Below are 22303 nucleotides of genomic sequence, written 5' to 3'. Positions count from 1 at the left end.
TATCTAGGTGGCTGGTGTTTTACGTAACCGATCTGTAGAAATGGTTGAGGCCCTTTACAACATGAACAGGGTAAGCATGATCCTTGATGTCTAACTGACACAATAAAGTATAGTTCCTCAAGACTTGTCTGGATTTCTATGATTTATGGTACTTTTGAATTTCTAGGTTTAATAATTACCTTATGTTTTTTATAGGCCCATTTGTTTTATTTATTTCCTTTAATCTTTAGGCTAGAATTGTCTGTTCCTGTTTGTGCCAGGTTGACAGCCCGTGTAAAATTGTGTTAAAATTCAAATCTCTTCACATAGATCTCAGTTCATTGGCTTTGACTCATGCTATGGTGTTTTGAAGATATAGCTTAGATTCACTTGGATGGAGAATCCGGATTTGTGTTTCCAACCCCAATACTTGGGTTAGGATGTAGATGATGATGATTTTTTGTTCTCTTATGTGTCCAACTAGCATTGATTTTTAATTTTTTCTTAATTTTCTCTTTACATAATTGCATCCTTGTCCTTGAAAAAAGGCCTTTTTAGATTTTTCTACTAATAATGAATTTGACATAGTCGATGAAAATAATTGGAGAAAAAATCACGCTTTTTCTCCTCGTTTACTGAATTTTATATTGTTATTTTTCCTGTCTCTACATGCCAAAGATTTTTTCACTTTTTTTTAAAGCTCTCCTATGACACTCTTCATTTTTTTTTCCTTTTTTGCGTGAGTGGTGTCATTTCAATGTCATTGAGCGGTCATTGGTAACTATGTGACTATTAATATTACCAAAACGTGCACACTTTCACCTTTTATTGTTTTGAGTTACAGATATATAGGCCATACTTGTTAATTCCTTACTTCTTTCAATCCACTGAGAGTTCAGATATGATATATCTAACATTCCTTGAACATGCTCGCCCTTCAATTTCCACAATTCTGAACGCCATATGTATAGGATGGCTGCAGACTTCTATCCTTTTATTGTGGAACGTTACTTTATTGATTAGAAGGGAAGTTTTATTGGTTTGCTTCATTCTGTATAACAATCTTCTCGACTTCCAGGCGTACTTATCCCTACCGGAGGGGACGGCATCTGTGGTTGGACTTATAGCAATGATGACTGATCATTATAATATTCTGGTAAGATAGGATTTTAGTTTTCAATGAACGTCTCAGATGTTATTGTTCTTAGTTTTCAGATATTTTCTGGTTTGTTCCTGAAAGCTGTTGCGGTTAGAATTTATTCCAAAAGATTTTTGTTCTTTTGTTTCTTCTGTAAGTTCAAGCAATTATAACTATCATTTCAGAAATAACAAAAGTAGTTAATTGAAAAAGATCCTTTAGCACCAATGTTCATTTACTATCACTAAGCACATCTAATTTTTCTGTTTTGCAAAATATAAATGCAACATATGCCCTAAATGTTACTCTAGCGTTAAAGATCGAAGCATAAGAAGATAGGATACAATAAAGATATGGAATGGCTAGGTAAGATGGTAGACATGACTCATGAGAAAGTTGAAAGAACAAAAAGAGTAGGAGAACTCTTGCTGTCCTTTATATTTCTCAACTTTGAATGATGTAGATATATTAAGAAGAAGACGATAACTAAATCTTTGACTTAACATTCATATTTTAAGAAGTATTACCTGTTGCACAGGCAGAGGATGCAAATTAATTTACACTTGTTAAAGTTCATTTATAAGCCTAAAAATGAAAAGAAAAGAAAAGAAACTTTTAAGAGTTTTATTGGCAGACCCCAAACCTAATTACTGTGCGTTAATGTTTGGACAACCGGTGAGTTATCTTTGAAGATAACATGTTTGATAGAGGCCAAAATATCTCTAAAAGGTAGATTTTTTAGTTGTGTCCTAATGCCTAAAGTTTGATATTCATCCCATAGAAATGTCTTGTGGCACACCCTTTTGGACCCACCAAGAAAAGCGAAAATGTCAAAAGCAAAAGTTTGATGTTCAAGCACACACATTTCCAAAAATATTTGCTGTATTCATTTATACCAAAAGCTTGATATTCGCCTCTTGAAAGTATTAATGTGTCCATTCATACTAGAAGCTTGATGTTTGTCCCCTGAAAATGACTTGTGGCGCAATGTTTTGGGCCCAACAAAAAGCTGAAACATCTCCAAAAGCAGGATTTTTCTCTTCTTCTTTTTTGTTATGTCCATTAATACAACAAGCTTGATGTTTCCCCTGGAAATGTCTTTTGAAAAACTCTTTTGGGCCCTACAAGCCAAATCTCTAAAAGGCCATCCCCCCCACCCCCCTGAAATGCCTTGTGGAACGCCTTTTTTGGGAGATTTTTCAATCACATACTTTAATAATAGCTGTGATGCCCTTGAGTAATATTTTGAACCCCCAAGATATTTAATTATGGAAAGTAAAATAATACTCAGACCTTAAATTATTGCTGCTGTTCCTCAATATCATGGTTCTGGATGTTGGTGAGATTCCACCTTTCAAGTAAGAAATGGTGTTTTGGGGTTGAAAGTATGGTACCTTTATTACTTCTTTTTTGCAAGCACACATGGTACAAGTAGTTAGGACTTTTTTGGTTATACTAGCAACTTTGTTTTAATCATAAAATTTAAAGATATTTGTTGAAGTAGAAGCAAGAAGTCAACCCACCCACTATAAAAGATACCAACCAAAGGTAGTGAGAAAGGATCACCTGGTCTGAGAAAAAATACTTAAGACTATCATTACCCGTAAATAGAAAATCCTTAAAATGAACTCCTTTGAACTTAGGGAAAATACTGGCAACCAATATTCTGAGATTATCTTTCATTCATCTGTCTTTTCTTGTTTTGCGATATGTATTTTCTAGTGATATTTGGAAATTTCTTATACTAATAATGTACCTCTTAATCTAAAGATCAATCATATGTAGTTTATGCTACAAGTGCGAACATCCAAATTATAATGCTGCCTGCTTATTGAAATGACTTTGTAAGAAATTAAAGTAAATGGATCATCCATTGGCAGGAAGGGAGTGAGAGTGAACGAGAAAGCAACGATGGACCAGGAATATCCCGAAAGCCACAAAAGCGTAGTCGAGGAAAACTTCGAGCGAACATCTCAAAAGGATTGGATATTCGTGCTCCAGATTTGTTGCACTCTCAGTCAATTGCAAATTATGGGTGTCTATCATTATTGAAGAAGAGGCGCTCTGGTGGTAAATTCACACGTTTAAACTACAACATTCAATGGAGGCTTTTGTTACCATTTTTTTAAATTATATTTACTTCTCTATGTTTTTGGTACTTCAAGTGCTTTCAACTTGACTGTTTCATGGCGCATTGAGTCATTTATATATATATAACAAAATGGGTGATGAATGTACACCAGTGTTTTAAAACCCTGAAAAACGTGACCCTACGCAGAAGTCTTTTAGGTTGAGTTTAGCATGCCAACTTGCAAAGCAAAAAAATAATATAAAAAATACAAAGTGATGAAAAATTAAGAAATATAAATAAAGCATTATCATCAGAAAATTTGAAGATACATAAAAAAAATCTAATTCTGAGCAATTGATTGGGTGAGTCAGCTTGTGTTTTTTAGTTCACTTGGTGAGTCAGATTGTTTGGTTTAGTTGACTCAGTCAAGTCAGCCATGAAAAACTGAATAATTGCTAACTGATTTCATATGCCGACTCTACCTGAAATTGAATGAAGTCAAGTTAAGGAAGAGTTTCAGGTTGATTATTGAGTTTTAAAACACTGTTGTAACTCTTTTTTCTTGATGATTTCATGTGGTTTCTTTCTTTTTCTTTTTTTCCCCTTAACTTCCATGCATGATGCTTTCAGTTCTTTTGTAGGTAGTCGACCTCGTGCTGTTGGGAAAAGGACACCTCGTTTCCCTGTTTCATATCCATATGATAAACATGACAGGGAAAAGTTTGTTTCACCTAATAAGCAGGGTCTGAAATCAGAAGTAGATGCTAATGACGATGAAGTTGCTCATGGAGCAGTTCTAGTACTAGCAGAGGCTTTACAAAGAGGTGGTTCTCCCCAAGTTTCTCACACACCAAGTCGAAGAATGGGGCTGATGAGACCCTCACCTGTTCAGAATGGTGAATGGCTGGTAACATATTTCATCTTACTACTGTTTGTGTTGCTATTACTGGAAGATGAATTAATTGGTCTTTTTTTTTTTTTTTAAATTTTTTTATCGGTGAATTAATTTGTCTATTACCTATTCATGAAATTCAGCATACTGAATCGGAGATGGCTAGTGCTAAGCTTGTTGGTATCGCAACAGATGAGGACTGTTTGGAAGGTAGTTTAGGAAGCAGGGAAGCTGAAAATGGAGATTTTGCTAGAGATACGAGTTATATGATGGATACAGAAGGTGTTGGTACAGTGGAAGTTCAACAGAAGGGGAAGAAGGGTCATGGGAAGAACCCAAAATTCCAAGAGATTGAAAATGATCATTTTGACGACGTTAGGGAAGCATGCAGTGGTACTGAAGAAGGACTTAATTTGAGTTCTGCCAAGGAAAAAATTGAAACTGAGGTTACAGATACAAAATTTGAGCGATCCTCTCCCCAAGGTCCAAGGAAGAGAGGCAGGCAACTTTTCTTTAGAGGTGCGGTGGTTACTGCCTTTCATTTTCTAACTTTGTCTTTGCATAGAGGGTTATTGGATGCATGGTTTAAAGAATCCTTTCGTTTCGTATTGTTTCTTACGAAACATTTCGGGTTTTCAACTTGTCGAGACGAAACTTCATGGAAATCGAAACATTCGAGGTTCCATTCAATTTACAGATCTACAAGAGAGAGAGATGTACGTCTCTAGCATCCTCGTTTATTTTCCCTTGATCTTGGTCTTCTCTAGAAGATTGGGTCATTTAGACCAACCCCCACATATTGTGTTAAATATTTGATATACTCTGTGTTTTCAAACTGAAGATATGCCCCTTGATCTTGAATTTTATATCAATTCTTTTTCATGGATATACTGGTACATTATCATTTCTTCTCCTTCTCGCTTTTATTTCCCTTTCTTCTGTCCATACTAAATTTCTCTATTACCGATCTCAAAAAAGGATAAATTCAAATTATTCTTTATCTGAAAGTCTACTAGAATGTAATTTCTTGATAAAATTTCGGTTTTCTTTTCTGTTGAGCATCGATATTGATCTATTCTTGTCATTTATTCCTTTTGAGCTTGTGGATCATCTGTTAATATTTTTATACATTCTTAATATTTTTTACTGTTTTCTATTTGTAGATGAAATCTCCGCATTAGATGCCCTGTATACTTTGGCAGATGCCTCTATGAAGCTGGCTCCAGCATCAACAGTTGAATCTGGTAAGAAATTTATGCTTCTGATGTATAATTGCTTAAGAAAATGAAGAATGGTTTAGAAATCAATTTTTTCACAAGGTAGATACTTGGTCTTGTTGGACTTTTTGATCTTCATGTCTTTCGTTTGTCCCATTTCTAACATAGATACACTTTCTTAATACATTTACAACCAGTGTTTTTAGAGGCGTGCCTTAAGATGAGGCTCATTAAAAACGCCCTGAGGCATAAAGTTGAAACCTTAAAGCAGCTAAGGCTTAAGCCTCAAACCATGAGGCACCTAAAAGGCATATGCCTTTTGGCCAGGGCATACGCCTCACATTATTTTAATTTTTTTTTAAATAGTGCATTTTTTACTCATTCTTCTTATTATTTTCTTGTTAGTTTACTTCTTTTTTATTATCTGAGTAAGACATTATAAGTTTATTTATTTATTTTTTACTTCTATTTCTTTGTTACTTCTAGTACGTAATATAATTTGAACACTTAGAAATGAATTCGAATACAAAATAGTAATATATATAAAGAAACTCGTTGAGTTAAGGTGTTTTATAAATATTTTTTAATTATATTTTTGTAATGAATATAAAATAATTAGTTATTATAAAGACTTTCAACTACTCTAATACAAATATTTCTATTTAGCTAAAATAAAGTAATAATATTTTATATATTATGGATTAAAAATTGAAACGTGATTGAGTGGATTTGAAATATATAAATATGGATGCAAGGCTATCCTAAGCTTGAGATTTTAATATCATATTATTTATTAAAAACATCATACCTGTGAGGCTTACTGTCACGCCCCAAAATCAACCCGAATCCTCATGATTCCCAAGTTGAATCCCGAGGCATGATATAAAACCCATATCATGATAATCAATTCATAAACGTAAACGGCAAATAATATAACTATATGTCATACCTGATCATTGCTCAACAGAACAGACACGTATCCTCAAACATCAGAAACACTTGTCATATATACATAAAACAGTAATGACATACTATAGTGTTCATAATTACATAACCAAAAACGATAGCTAAAGACTTAAACCTAACTCTAGTTTAAGACTTATAACTAGTAATACCCATGCTCCACTCCTGGAAGCTTGGACTGATCATCTATAAGGCCCTGGCACTGAGCCTCCTCGGAAGGATCACCTAAACCAGGTGCGCCTGAAATTTGATGTCGTAGGGGTGAGTAACAGGGGAGTTACCCAATAGGGGAATCTTACAATTCTAAATAATAGCATCCTATATGCAGTTTAAACATTCTAAGAATTCATAAATCATGCATATTTAATATTCAACACAATTAAAAATAATTGAACTCCGATGTCATAAAACTTAGTAGGAAATTAAAACACTTAAAAATCTGAAGAAAACAATTGTTCATAATATAACATCAAATAATAGAGTACTATAATAGAGAGTTGAGGGTCACGACTGATGTGAACATCTCAGTCAAAATACGATTATTCCAATACTTCACCAGTGTGGAACCCCACCGTTAATTCCTGATTCTATGGCCAGCCTCTGCCACAATTTGGGTAACTGTTTTCCGGCTCAGGTTGGCCGTTGACCAAGGCCTTAAGAAACGGGCCAAATCAAGTAGGTCATTCTTTCTTGACTACTCTAGACTATTAATGATCATTAACTAGCCATCTTCATCTATGCCAATCTGGCGTGCGTGTGATCCTCGATATTCTCTATCAATTATAAACTATCTACATCTTGTTCTCTATTAAAGATAGAAAAGAAACTCCCGGATTCCTGTTGTGATGTTGTGTTCTTATGCATCCCATAATACATAAGAACTCAAACAACGCAACTGTTATCCTAGAATAACACGTCATTCCGGAATATCACAACATGTTATTCTTTATAGGTTTTCACAATCTCTTTAATAAATCACTAAAATACTACATATAAGTATTTATTTTCTTTTCAAAACGTAATGAAAAATAAAACATACACGTGTTTTAAATACCCAGTCCACTCTTAAATGTACCGTCTTATCTCTCTTTTCTTTTTCTTTCTTTCGTGTCTTACACGACCCTTAGTCGAAGCATTTCACTCATTCGTGTCTTACACAGTCTATGACTGAAGCATCACTTCACATTTTCTCTCCTTTTCGTGTCTTATACGGCATACGCCGAAGCATCTCACTAACTGGGTATTTTAAAAGCACGACATTCAATTGAGAACTCGTTCTCATATTATTTTAATAAATTACTTTTCTACCCAACTTTTAATTAGAAACATTTCTTGGAAATCCATCACTAAAATGATTAAAGTAAACTGTTCACCAGTTTAACTTATTCAAAAATCATGTATGTTTATAACAATGTGAACAAAATATGTATTGTGTGAAAAAAACAGCAACTTATATAGTTGCTGTATTTTCTTTTTGACAAGTACAAAATACGTATAAAATACGTATTAAGTACTTATAAAATACGTACAAATTAACCAATATTTTGAGCATTCATTTAAAGTATATATAGTAATATATTATATATAAAAAAAAAAAACAGCAACTTTCATAGTTGCTGTATTTTATATTTAACGCGTATAAATACGTATAACATACGTATAAAACACGTATAACGTATGTATAAAGCAACCATTTTTTTTTTAATATCCTATCTAGCATACATATTGTCAATTTAATACAAAAAAAACAGCAACTTTCATAGTTGCTGTATTTTGTTTTTAGCATGTATATTTTTGTATAAAACATGTATAAATCAATTATAAACATGTAAGAATTCCTTTTAAACAAAATACCAAATACTAGCATGCTTTAAAATCATAAAAACAATAATATAAATATGTATAAATAATAAGCATGTTGTTAAAAATTTACAAAACAATTTTAACTTTAAAATTTCTAATCAAAATTATTTTTAAAAACAACACAAATCCAATTTTTTTACAACTAGAAAATCAGCAATATACATATATATATACATACATATATTTTACTAAAACCATTATAAATAGTTGTAAGGGCCTACCTTATTTCTTTTCCTTTCCTTCTTTTCTTTCCTTTCTTTCTTTCTTTCTCTTCCTTCTTTTCTTCTTACTTTTCTCTTCTTTCTTTGTGTAAAGAAAATGAAACAACAACTAAAAAAATCAGCTAATATCTCTATTTGATATTTTTTTTTTTTAAATATCTAGATATTACAAAATTCTAATTCTTTTAGAATTTCTTACAAATATCTTAGTTAATTTGACTTAGTCAAAGTTGTTTGACTAGTCAACAATAATTGACTTGACTTGACTTGAGTCAACCATAGTTGACTTGACTTGAGTCAACCTTAGTTGACTTAGTCAACAATTTTTTTTTTTTTTTTTTTTCTAAACATTACACTTACACTTTACGCCTAGAGGGTTGCGCTTTGAGGCGTTGGCCAACAGAGCGCCTTACCTCACGCCTTGGCCAACGCCTTAGCGTCTGAGAACATTGTTTACAACAACATTATTTCTCATTCCTTAAGAGATGCTAGTGAAACTGTGAATTCTTTGGCTAAGAATACTATACATATAACACTGTATATGGAGCCATCTTCCTTACTGTTGTACTTACTATAGATCACTGAATTCTTTTATTAATTGTACTGATTGTATTTTTTCTTTCGAATTCTTAGAAGCTTTAAATGTTAGGGTTTTGATATAAATCAATTTACATGGACTTGAACACGAGAGTTGGTGTATGGTACATGTTTGGGAGTTAGAGATGTGGATTCACAAATATTTTGGACTCGTGGCCTCTTCTTTTTATATTTGTGTGCTTATGATATACGAACACATCATCGTCAATGATTTACAGTTCCTTACCCAACTATTTCGATTGTTTTGGGTTGGCAATATGAATCTTATTTGACCATTGAATTCTATCTAGAGCTATGTCGCTATTAATGCATGCATATTCAGATCCTTTCTCAAGGAAGGTTGTAAAGGAAGCCATGAAGTTTCTATGAATGTAGTTTCATACAGTTATTGAATAGTTTGATGAGAGTTGGATTTGTTGACATGTCACCTTAGGGTTCAGCCTCCTTGTCGAAGGGTCCTTGTAATACTGTAGAGTTCATTGGTATAGTAAATTTGTGTACTTTTATTTGTCCTATTTCACATTGTTTTCTGCCTTCCTATATCGAAATTTACTTTTAGATAGTTTAATGGGTTTGAAATGTGGAGCTTTTTCTCAAGGCCTTTTCCAATAATAGGATAGAGATGACAACACCTAAATCTTTAGTCTCATTAGATGATCAGATGTGGTGTTTGTAATTTCTTCACCATTACTTAAACTAGCGATACCAAGAATCAATATTTTATGTTACTTGTTACAAAAAATCATCAACACATAATGTTGAAAATAATTCTCGTAAGAAGATTCTAAAGCTAGTTTGAACTAAGTCTAGGAAGATCAAATTGGGCCATAGTATGAGAAATAGTCTTCCAATGCGGTTGAATCAAGAGATCCCTACAAAATAACTTTGCAATTGAACCTCACAGAATTCTGAGGCTAACCAAAGTCATTTTAAAAACGATGTAAAATTTTTTGTCTGTCGATAAAAATCTCTTTACATATTATCTGCAAGAGGTCACCTTGGCCATAGTGGGGTTAATTTTCCTATGGAACAAAATCTTTAAAGAATTTAACGGTGTCTTCTTCGAGGATTTCATGTTTAAAGGGGATGGCATTTGGTCAGACTGAGTGGGGTGTTGTCTTTACTCTTCTATGTTTTTATTTCTTTGGTTATTTCGGTTTCCTTGTAGGGTGGCTGTCTTGGTCTCCTGTCCATTCTTTCTTTTGGTTATTACAAAAAAATAAAAATAAAGCCTAAGTTAGGTTTAAGAAACAAATCCTAGCCATCCATCTTAAGTGACATAAATATTTTCTTAATTATATCTAAAATGCCTCTAGACGTTCAACATATTTTTGATGCCCAAAACACTGATCACTCCAAAATTTGCAAAATAGTTGTTGATCTCTGAACCAGGTTTTCAACGCATTTGATGTCTTCTGAATTGATTCTCTGACGACATATTCATATCCATGATAAATTAATGACATCTATGCCTGGCGGGATTTGGGAACATGGACCTCTTTCTTGGATACTGTGTATTGTGGCTTCAGACGATTAATGATCTTTGATCTTCACACAAGATCCAGATTTTAGAATGGCTGGATGCTTTTTGCGAGTCTAGTTCTGAATCCAGTGCCAATTCATTCTTCTCTCTGTAGAACAACAAAAACTGACAATCAGATTTGGGTGAAAAGGGAATTATGTTTTATTTTTAAAGAGCTTCTTTTTCTGTACTATTCTCACCACTAATTATCTTTTCTAGCTGGATCTTCTTTGCAATTATATTTTTGTATCTGTGCCAATTCGTTTTTCTCCCTACAGAACAACAGATATTGACAATCAAATTTGAATGAAATTTGGGTTTTCCCTCCTTTTTTGTGAGGGAATTATGTTTTATTTTTTAAAGAATTTCTGGTTCTTTACTATTCTAAGATCTTTCTAACTATGTGAGCAGTTTCTGTAATTAAGATTTAATTTGCTATTGTTATTTGTGTGTATAGAGTCATCTGTGCAGTTTAAGGAAGAAAAAATAACTTCTGATATTGTTGAGAAGTCTAGCGTACATGAAGCTATGTCTGCAAATCATCAGAGGGACAAATCTAAAATCTCTGGGGCTACAGAGAAAGGGCTCCGCTCAGTGGTTGGACTTGACACTACTTCTCTAAAAAATTCTAAATTGGGAAGAAATTCAGCTTTCGATCTTAGTCCTCTTTCCGAAGCAAAGCAGCGACCTTGCCAGTCTACCATAAAAACACGAAAGAGGAAACGGAAGTCCTTAACTTCAAAAGTAAGAAATCAGTGCCAAACCTCTTTTAACATTGGCCTTCTAGGATGTTTTTTTCCCTTCGCCAAATTCTTGAGTTTGGTATCCAGTAGTGCATTGGATGGAGTGATTTGATCATCATATTTGATTTGCGTACCAGTTGCAGATTCCTAAAACTGAACCAAATAGTGACTCTCGGGTTGGTGAACCTCAGAAGACTGAGGTATGAATCTTTTTGTACAGTTACTTTATTCATGTTTCCATCGAATCATAACTTGTGATATGCTATAAAGGATCTTATGTCAACTTGCCAAATTGAGAAGTATATATTGATAGTTTTACTTTGCCTACTTTTTTGTAACATATGCATTGCTGGTACTTTTATTTTTTATGATTGTAATCATCATATTCCTGCACTTGCAGTGCAAACTTCACACCGCTTTTAAGAGGCTGTTGATATAAATCGTATTATTAGAATTTCATGATACTTTGAGCCAGGGAATTTGCAGCCGTGGGAGCTTATTACCCACTTGTAACATAGCAAATTGTCCCATGAGCTGATTACTGCACTTTATCTTTGCTTCAGGACTATCCAGAATAATTCATAAATGAGTTAAGATGTCTGTTTCAAAGGTAGGACATTCAGTTTCAATTTGGGTGTCAGCATGGATTTAAACTTGCAATGGAATTTGTCTGAGGGTCTGGAAGAACATGCTTTCATCAAGGTTTATGGGACTGGGGTAGGTGTAACACGAATATAAAGCCTCCTACAACTGGTAGATCCAACAAAAAAAAATTCTATTAACAAACTTCCCAAGTCTCTCGTGCTACTAGTTACTCTACTACCACCCTTCTCATAAGAGAATCTAGAGATGCTTATCTCTATTGCTGTAGGTACCTATTATCCACTCGAATTACTCTTCCACCCATCTACACTGAGTAGATGATGTACATGTTCCCATGAAGTTTTTCCCAACCTATAACACCTTTTTGTCCCCTATGCTCCATTCATTTATATTGCTTAACATGAACAAAACTATTTTTAAAAGCATATCTCAACATGTGGAATAAACTGTATGAATGTGTTGGTTCGGTAGCTTTGTGGGGTTACTGTGTTTTGACACTTCCGATCTGTGTCCCACTTCAACGGAATTGTCTGTTACATGGGTTTGTACTGGAAGGAATACGTTCCATGATTTCTTCTGTTTTGTGCTATACCTAGGTTGTCAGTTTACCCATGTTCTTGAGCATTTTTATCTTACTTATGCACATGTTTCTAGGTCCCAGCTGAAGAAAGCAAAAAGAAAGGCAGTAGTAAACATAAAGGAATTGGTCAAACTACTTCACTTATAAAACAAGGGAAATCAATCAGACCTTCAGAAAGGTCTTCGTCAAGTACTGATCCGCTCAGAGTAGGGACTGATTCAGCTGTATCTGCTGTACAAGTTTCCACTGTAAACCCGGTTAACTTACCCACCAAACTCAGGAGTAGGCGTAAAATGGATCTACAAAAAGCATTGGTCCTGAAGGATTTGAAGTCTCCAGAGAATATTGGAAATGAACGACCTAATAAACATACTCATTTACTTCACGACAGGAAACTTGATCTTAAGGTTAAATATGCCCTTCTCCACACTTACAGAAACTTGATATCATAAGCTATAATCATATCAACATATTTTTAATTTCAGGAAAAGCTTTCTCGGTGTATGTCATCTCAATTGCTACGCAGATGGTGTGCTTTTGAGTGGTTCTACAGTGCTATTGATTATCCATGGTTTGTAAAGAGGGAGTTCGTTGAGTACTTATATCATGTACGATTGAGCCATGTCCCAAGGTTAACTCGTGTTGAATGGGGTGTCATAAGGAGGTATATTCTATTCTCTGCCGCTTGGCTATTCCTGCAGTTTTTTTAGTTTTTGGGTTATAAATGCTGGCAAAATGCTTCATTTCACACTTGCATGTTGATGCAGCTCTCTTGGCAAACCTCGGAGGTTTTCCCAGTTGTTTCTACGGGAAGAGAGGGAGAAACTTGAACAATATCGTGAATCTGTTAGAACACATTACACCGAACTGCGTACTGGTGTTAGGGGAGGACTTCCGCTAGATCTAGCTCAACCTCTATCTGTCGGGCAACGTGTTATTGCTTGCCATCCCAAGACCAGAGAATTGCACGATGGGAGTGTTCTAACAGTTGATCGGAATAGGTGCAGGGTTCAGTTTGACCGGCCTGAATTGGGGGTAGAATTTGTTATGGTAATCCAAACTTTAACTTGCTACTATGTTGTTTGATACATGTTATGTTCACTTCATCTAAATGAGTAGTAGTTTGGATTGTAGGGTCTCTGACTTAGTATGTTTGCATCTTTTCAAGGCAAAGAAAGGCATCTATGATGAGTTTTTCTTTGCATTGGTATGTGTACTGGTATCAGTTTCTAAATGGTAATTATTGCCATATTCGGCTAAACCATGCAAAAAATCATGGACTTGACCGTACATTTAAATAATGTAAAACTACATTTTTATTTGTTATATAGTAACAAGGATAACACTTTATTGAGTATGAGGATATCGTATTTTATTCACAGTTTCTTATAGATATACAGGAGGAAATATATATTTAATGTATATTGGCACTTAAAATTTTCAATTGCAAAAGGTAGAGCTCATGGTCTATGGTAAATTTTAATTAACATCTTGTAAGGAAATAAATTACTTATCGAAAAAGAGAAATGTTTCAGTAGAATATGTGGTGTTGGATCCCCATACATGTGCTACTGGAGCTCATAAGGAGGACATTATGATCCACGAATAATATATAAATTAATATAAGGCTGCATAATTCCTTCCTTCTAGATTTGTAGAAAATCAAGGAAAGACTTACAATACAAGTCAAATCCTTGCCTTCACCTTCTTACCTATTAACAGAAAAGAGATACAAATTAAATCCTCATAATAGGAATAGCTCCAACGTGAAATTGTAATGACATTTAATTCATACTTTAGTAGTTGATCATATCTATCAAAAAGACACAAAAATTCTATAATTGATTATTGACTTGGATGTTGCTTCCAATGAATGCGTGCAACTCTGCTGAAGTGAGGGGAAAAGAGGTGAAAAACGATCATGCCTTTTAAGTTTTCATTTGTCCTTTTTATACCCTAAATATTATGGCCAACAAATCCTTTTGATTTGGAATGTTTCCTACAGAACTTCAATAAAAACTTGAAGCCTTATCCCAAAAATTTGGGTATGGTTGAGTGGACCATGTTCCTCCATTCAGTTCTGTCTAAAGCCATGCCTTTTGTATGGTGTTCATCCATGTCCTTTTTGTCATTAGGGCCATCTTTATAAAGGTAAAAATAGTGAAATCTAGGTGGCAGTGACCATATGGTGTTAACTCATGCCTTTAAAACTGAACTCCAAAACTTCAAGTACTTGTACCCTTTATGACTGTACACCTAGTGAGGATGTCAATCTATATTGCTTACATACTAATATGAGTGTGAGTACAAGCTATAACTTGAAATACATATTTTCTTTAATATGTAGAGATGTATTCATTAAAGATTGAAAGAATCCAACAATAAAGAGAGAAAAAAAAAAAAGATTCAGACTACATAGAAGATGAAGTAGATTTGAGAGTTTTAGGATTAGGGTTTTTGTGGAGAAGAAGAAAAGAGATGAAGAGAGAGTTGTTTTATTCTCTCTCTCACTCATATATATATTAACATCATAAGAGTGTTACAAATAACAAAAGAACCCTTGGAAGATTAGAAATAACCAAGAAACCCTTATAAGAATTTCTACACTCCCCCTCAAGTTGGTGCATATATATTTTTCATGCCCAACTTGTTAACAATGCTATGAAAATGTAAACTACCCAGCCCCTTAGTAAGGATGTCAGCCAACTGATCTTCAGTTTGCACGAATGGAGTACAAATGTGTCCAGACTGCAACTTTTCTTTGATGAAGTGCCTATCTACCTCAATGTGTTTAGTTCTATCGTGTTGAACTGGGTTATGAGCAATACTAATGGCTGCCTTATTGTCACAATACAAACTCATCGGCCCATGAATAGGAAAGTTCAATTCGGTTAAGAGGATTTGAAGCCATAGAAGCTCGCACACCCCATGAGCCATAGACCTAAACTCAGCTTCTGCACTGGATCTTGCAACCACTGTCTGTTTCTTACTTCTCCAAGAAACAAGATTACCCCCAACAAATGCGCAATATCCAGAGGTGGAATGACGATCTGACACTGATCCTGCCCAATCTGCATCTACGTAGGCTTCAACACGCAAACTACCATGACAAGCATATAATAAACCTTGTCCAGGAGTGGATTTTAAGTACCTTAAGATTCTATAAGCAGCATCTAAATGAGTTGCAGTTGGTGCATGCATAAACTGGCTTACCACACTAACTGCATAAGCAATATCTGGACGGGTTAAGGTAAGATAAATAGGCCGACCCACAAGTCTCTGATATCTCTCAACACCAATGCAGGGTTCACCATTAGACTCATGAAGCCTATGATTTGACTCAATAGGAGTATCACAAGGCTTGCAACCCATCATACCTGTCTCATGAAGGAGATCCATAACATACTTCCGCTGCGAGATGAAAATACCCTTCTTTGATCTAGCAACTTCAATTCCAAGAAAGTATTTCAATTGACCCAAGTCCTTAATCTCAAACTCCTTTGCTAACTGGTATTTTAATTTTTTCATTTCATCGTAGTTATTACCAGTCACTACAATGTCGTCAACATAGACTATGAGAGCAGTAATTTTCTCATTGGAATGTTTAATGAATAATGTGTGGTCAGCTTGACTCTGCTTGTAACCATACCCCACCATGGCACAGTGAAACTTTTCAAACCATGCTCTAGGAGACTGTTTCAAGCCATATAACGCCTTTTTTAGTCTACATACTTTCCCTTCAATAGCTGGACATTTAAAACCAGGAGGAGGTATCATATACACTTCTTCTTTCAAGTCACCATGCAGAAAAGCATTCTTCACATCAAATTGCAGCAATGGCCAATCTTGATTGGCTGCAAGGGATAACAACACTCTAATAGAGTTCATTTTTGCTACCGGAGCAAATGTTTCGCAGTAGTCAATGCCATAAGTTTGAGTGTAACCCTTGGCGACAAGTCTGGCTTTATACCTATCCACAGATCCATCTGGGCGATGCTTCACAGTAAAGATCCATTTACATCGCACTGGTTTCTTTCCTCTAGGAAGAACAACCATATCCCAAGTATTATTCTTCTCAAGGGCCTGCATTTCCTCCTCCATTGCCTTTTTCCAACTTGGTTGAGACAGGGCATCAACAACACTACGAGGAACAGATATTGAGGACAAAGCAATAGCAAAAGCACGATAGGAGGAAGACAAAGCATCATATGAAACAAAATTGGAGATAGGATGTCGAGTACATGACCGAACACCTTTTCTAATTGCAATGGGAAGATTAGAATTATCAACTTCAGGAGCAGGGATATTACCTTTGACCGATGGATTTGGGGAGGATTCTTGGTTGGGCTCATGAGGACTCTCTTTAGTGCCTTTGTCACGTCGAGAATACGTAAGTAGTTCTTTCTCTTCTTGTACAATAGGAATCTCTCCCTGGCCATTATTATTGTCAACTTGTAATTCTTTCTCTTGTATAATAGGAATCTCCCCCTGGCCATCATCACCACTATTATGACCACTATCAACATTGTTAGAGGGAAGAGGAAGAGGACAAGACAACAACTCTTGGGGAAAAAACATTTCTCTACTTTCATTTGTCTCCCCCTGGAGAGATGTGTTCCAAGAGGAATAAAAGGAGGTAGACTCAAAAAATGTTACATCCATAGATACAAAATATTTACGAGAAGGGGGATGATAACATTTATAACCCTTTTGATTAGAAGGATACTCAAGAAAGACACATTTGATGGCTTTAGGGTCAAGTTTGGTGCGGTCAGCGCGAGAGACATGAACAAAACACACACACCCAAAGACTTTGGGGGGAATGAGAAACACCTTATCAGGAGAAGACAAAACCTCAATGGGAATTTTAAATCCCAAGACACGCGAAGGCATGCGATTAATAAGAAACGTAGCAGTTAAGAGAGCATCCGACCAAAACACTTTCGGTACATTCATAGTAAATAAGAGAACTCTAGTAACTTCCAATAAGTGACGATTTTTTCTCTCAGCCACGCCATTTTGTTGAGGAGTACTCACACAAGTGGTTTGGTGAATGATACCATGCTCACTAAAAAATGACGCAAGACCATCAGACATGTATTCTCCACCATTATCAGATCTAAGGACTTTAATTTTTACACAAAATTGTGTTTCAATCATTTTGTGAAAGAGTTTAAATACAGAATACACATCACTTTTAGCTTTGAGTAAGTAAACCCAAGTAACACGAGAAAAATCATCCACAAATGTAACGAAATAACGAAAACCACGTAATGAAGTAACTGGGGAAGGTCCCCACACATCAGAATGAACAAGAGAAAACGGTGAACTGCTTTTGTTACCACTAGCAGGATAAGAGGTTCGACAATGTTTAGCAAATTCACACATCTCACACTGAAGATCTGACACAGAAATAGAACAAAATAACTGAGGAAACAATCGTTTAAGCAACAAAAAAGAGGGATGGCCAAGGCGCCTATGCCACTGTAATAACTCCTCAAAACGATGGCCACTCCGAACAGTAGATGGAAGCTTCTGGACTGAGGTAGCAACCCGTGATGGGGGATCCAAAAAATAAAGTCCTCCTTCCTCATGCCCCGTACCAATCATCCTCCTCGTATCCAAGTCCTGGAAAACACAATGAGAAGGAAAAAAAGTGACACTACAATTTAATGATTTCGTGATATGACTCACAGAAAGGAGGTTTAAAGCAAAATTAGGAACATGAAGAACAGATGATAAGGTCATAGATGGATGAGCAATAACACTACCCTTGCCAGCTATAGAAGAATAAGAACCATCGGCAACTTTTACTTTGTCCCTACCAGAACATATATGATAGGATGAAAAAAATGAAGACATACCAGTGTTATGATCCGATGCCCCTGAATCAATAACCCAAGAGCTGTTAGGAGTGGAAACAGATGCACTGAAGGCCGAGGCCGAAGTACCTGAGTAAGCGATCGCAGATGTAGAAGCCGTACTAGGAGGCTCCAATTGAGCCATAAAACGCCGAAAAGCCTCAATCTCACCTCGAGAGAGGTTAGTACTATCAGATGCCGGTGTTAGAGTTGGAGTAGGCTCTAATGTCTCCATGGAAGTAATAGAAAGAGCACTTGAACCCCTTCCACTATTGTAACGACTACCTCCTCTTTGGGACATCGAGGCTAAGGCTGATCTCTCATGAATGGTAGGTTGGAGCATAGCATTACGACGACACTCCTCACGATGTAAATAGGAATATACTGTAGTTAATGATGGAAGAGGCTCCTTTCCTAGAATTTGAACCCTGACTTGTTCGTACTCGGAGTTTAAACCGGCAAGTAACTCAAATACACGATTTTCTTCAACCAACTTCTTATACGCAATAGCATCGATAGAACAATGGGCCCGAAATGTCTGATAATGATCCAACTCTTCCCATAGACGTCGGAGAGTGGAGTAATATGTAGACAAAGACTTATCACCTTGCCTCATCTGCCAAATACTATGGCGCAACTCATACACACGAGCTGTGTTGCCTACTTCTGAATATGTCTCTGTAACTGCATCCCATATTTCCTTGGCGGTTTGCAAAAATAAGTAATTACTGCTAATGTCGGGTTGCATAGAATGGAGTAACCAAGACATAACAATAGCATTCTCTGCATCCCATCTGTCAAAGGTTGGATCTTCAGAATCAGGAATTGGTAACCTACCGGTCAAATATCCCATTTTACCTTTTCCTTTAATGTATAGTATGGCCGATTTAGACCAAGCAAGGAAATTATGGCCATCTAGCTTCACCGTAGTGATCTGAAGATTAGGAGCAATACTTTGAGGGTTACTCATACTCCCTTCACCATTCAAAGACACATTCGAAGACTGACTAACCTCAGACATTGTAAAGAAACTTTCGGAAAAAAAAAAAAACAACACCACCTTGTGAGCACGAAATACACTCCACTAGATATCCGAAGTTGATGTACACTTCACCCGATGGAGAAATACACTTATTATCCTCTTTAACAACACATGGCAAGCATTAGAATATGGAGAACAAGTCAATCCATATCAGAAAATACCACAAGAGATCAGATTTGCATAAAAAGCACCATTTTCAGCAAAAAAATAGAAAGGGGTCCAAAGAAAGGATCACCGAAGCTTCAATATTTGACCAATCGATCAACGGCCACCACCATTAGATTCCTCATAAAAAAACGACCAAACTACTCATGTCCAAACTCAGAAACAAGTGATTGAAATGAACAAACGGAGAGAAAATGACAAATCCTGAATTTCCGTCATTTTTGTTGATTTTTCACTAAAAACATCATAACTTGCTCAAAACAACTCCAAATCGCATGAAACTTGTTCCTAAAATTCTCTAAAATCACCCTCTCTTAGAAACAATCAGAAAAGGTCAAAATATCCGACGAAAACAGCGTCAGATGGCGTCAGCACGTCGGCTACTGACGTCATCAGACGCAGCAAGTAAGAGAGTCTTCTTGTCTCTCTCCTTTTTCTTTAAATTTGTATCTAAGGTCCTTATTGATCTTGAGCTCTGATACCAAGTAGATTTGAGAGTTTTAGGATTAGGGTTTTTGTGGAGAAGAAGAAAAGAGATGAAGAGAGAGTTGTTTTATTCTCTCTCTCACTCATATATATATTAACATCATAAGAGTGTTACAAATAACAAAAGAACCCTTGGAAGATTAGAAATAACCAAGAAACCCTTATAAGAATTTCTACAGATGAATGAACAAGAGAGAAAATTCCCTTCAAAAGAGCAAACTGAGCCAACAAATTTGGAATCATCCCATAAGTTTTCTCCATGTAGAAAAGTACCCCACTTTGAAGGAAAACACAACATAGGGCACTCCCTTAAAATTCCCTTCAAAAGGGCACTCTGAGCCAACAAATTTGGAATCACGGCATAAGTTATCTCCATGTAGAAAAGTACCCCACTTTGAGGGAAAACACAACGTAGGATACTCCCTTAAATTCTTCATAGATCAAGTCCAAAAAAAGAAAGAGAAAAAGAAAAAGCTTTGACTTCATCATCTCTATCTTATCCCAAGTATTGTTGGCAACAAGTTTGCCATTCCAAGTTGAAAATAGTGAAACCAAGTTGGTAGTGATCATATGGTGTAGTTAATGCCTTTGGAATTGAACTCCAAAACTTCAAATAGTTGTACCCTTTATGACCATACACCTAGTGGGAATGTTAATCTATGCTGCCTACATACTAATATGAGCGTGGATAGAAGCCATTAGTTGAAATACATAGTCCCTTTAATAAGTAGAGATGTATTCATTAAGGAGGGAAAGAATCCAACAAAAAAGAAAAAAAAAAAAGAAGCATTTTAAATACATATTACATAGAAAATTAATAAGCAAAAGAGGAAATTCCCTTAAAAAAAGGCAAACTAAGCCAGCAAATTCAGAATCATCTCATAAGTTATCTCCATGTAGGGAAGTACATCAGTTTGAAGAAAAACACAACATAGGACACTCCCTTAAGTTCTTCAAAAATCAAATCCCCCCCACCGCCCCAAGAAAAAAAAAAAAAAAAAAGAAAGCTTTGACTTCAGTCCCGTTTGGATAGAAAGTAGAAAGTAGCTAGGAGGAAAGTAACTTTCAAAAAGAAGAAAGTAGTTTCCTCTTGCTTTTAAAAAGTTAGGATTTGTACTTTTTAAGTAGTTTTCTAAAATGAATCCAAACTTACTTCTTAACTTTTAAAAGTAAAAAATACTTACTCTTTGAAGTGTATCCAAACGGGCTCTTCATCATATCTGTCTTATCTTAAGTATTGTTGTCAACAAAAAACTTATTTCTCCATTCAACACTAACTAGCATGTCTTAGATTTATTCTCTCTCCATTGAAATCCACATCATCTTTGACCTTTCTTTCACCTTTTTTAGAGTCTTCGTATGCCATCATTGGTCTTTGTACATTCCCAAGCTATCCCAATTACAATTCTTTTATTTTATCTCCTATTGGTGTTGTCTTCAATCAGATTCCCTTGATGTGCTTGTAGGAACAAAAATTATCATTTAAATATTGGGCACATGACACTTTGAGATGTTAGTATTCATACCCACACTTTCCCATCTGGAATGCATATGCAGTCAACCTTGGTTATTTGAATTTGATGTCGGAACATCCAAGAAGCATCTAAGGCCAAGCGGGTCTACTAGTAGGCTTAGTTTGGGCTTTAGCTTTGAGTTTCAGTTCTAATTTATCTTTTGTATATTTCTGGAGCATTTTATCTTTTATATCAGTTTTATAGATAGTAGTTATGCTCCTAGTCATCTTAAAATAATCATGTGCCTCTCATGTGAGTTTTTTTTATTTATATTTTAAAGTATTTTGAAGGGTTAGGAATAATGGTTAATGATGTAGTCAATGGTTTGGATGCTAGGACTGTTGTAACCCTAGTGTAAATACTTTATTATGAATCTTTTTAATCAGTTTTTCAGCCTTTTCTCCATAAAACAGATTTTGGAGTCTTTTTTGGGTCACTTTAGCCCTACAAACTCATATACTTGTTCCACCTTTGATCTTCTGCTTTCTTGTCACTATTTTCTATTATTGTAGTGCTGAAAATTCATTAAAAGTAGCTATTTGACTCAAAACAACAATTAATCACAGTTTTGTGCTTTTCTATTGCATCAGAATTGCTTGGAAACGATTGTATGTTAGGAACAGAAGTATCATTGAAAAACTAGAACTATTTTATGTTAATTGGAAGCAAGAGCTTGAGTGTGATTCTAGAGTGGAACGAACATGCTGGGTAGAAGAGGGATGCAACAAATGAGGAATAAAATTAAAAGTTCAGAATCTATTCTAAGCTAAGTAGGTTTAGAAGGAAATATAAATTGGCAAGGAATCTAAACTAATGAAGGAAGATTTAAAAGCAAATTAGTTGGGA

At 35.3% G+C, this 22303-nt stretch overlaps 1 protein-coding gene across 2 annotated transcripts in view; it reads left to right on the top strand.

The window, feature by feature from the left end:
- The window catches only part of ALY3 (DNA binding protein), a 37389-nt gene that overhangs the window by 2492 nt on the left and 12594 nt on the right, over positions 1 to 22303 (top strand). For both annotated transcript variants that reach the window (XM_086450496.1, XM_086450497.1), the window contains exons 5-15: positions 8 to 70; positions 1058 to 1135; positions 2998 to 3187; positions 3830 to 4095; positions 4224 to 4599; positions 5244 to 5324; positions 10921 to 11207; positions 11344 to 11406; positions 12464 to 12796; positions 12875 to 13053; positions 13157 to 13439. In XM_086450496.1, the coding sequence (XP_086306622.1) occupies positions 8 to 70; positions 1058 to 1135; positions 2998 to 3187; positions 3830 to 4095; positions 4224 to 4599; positions 5244 to 5324; positions 10921 to 11207; positions 11344 to 11406; positions 12464 to 12796; positions 12875 to 13053; positions 13157 to 13439 (2199 nt within the window). The remainder of the gene's footprint in view (positions 1 to 7; positions 71 to 1057; positions 1136 to 2997; positions 3188 to 3829; positions 4096 to 4223; positions 4600 to 5243; positions 5325 to 10920; positions 11208 to 11343; positions 11407 to 12463; positions 12797 to 12874; positions 13054 to 13156; positions 13440 to 22303) is intronic.

Source organism: Akebia trifoliata, chromosome 8 (genome assembly GCF_017979445.1).
Source record: "Akebia trifoliata isolate Shusen 1 chromosome 8, ASM1797944v1, whole genome shotgun sequence".
NCBI lineage: Eukaryota > Viridiplantae > Streptophyta > Magnoliopsida > Ranunculales > Lardizabalaceae > Akebia > Akebia trifoliata.
This window is presented reverse-complemented; position numbering and strand designations above follow the sequence as displayed.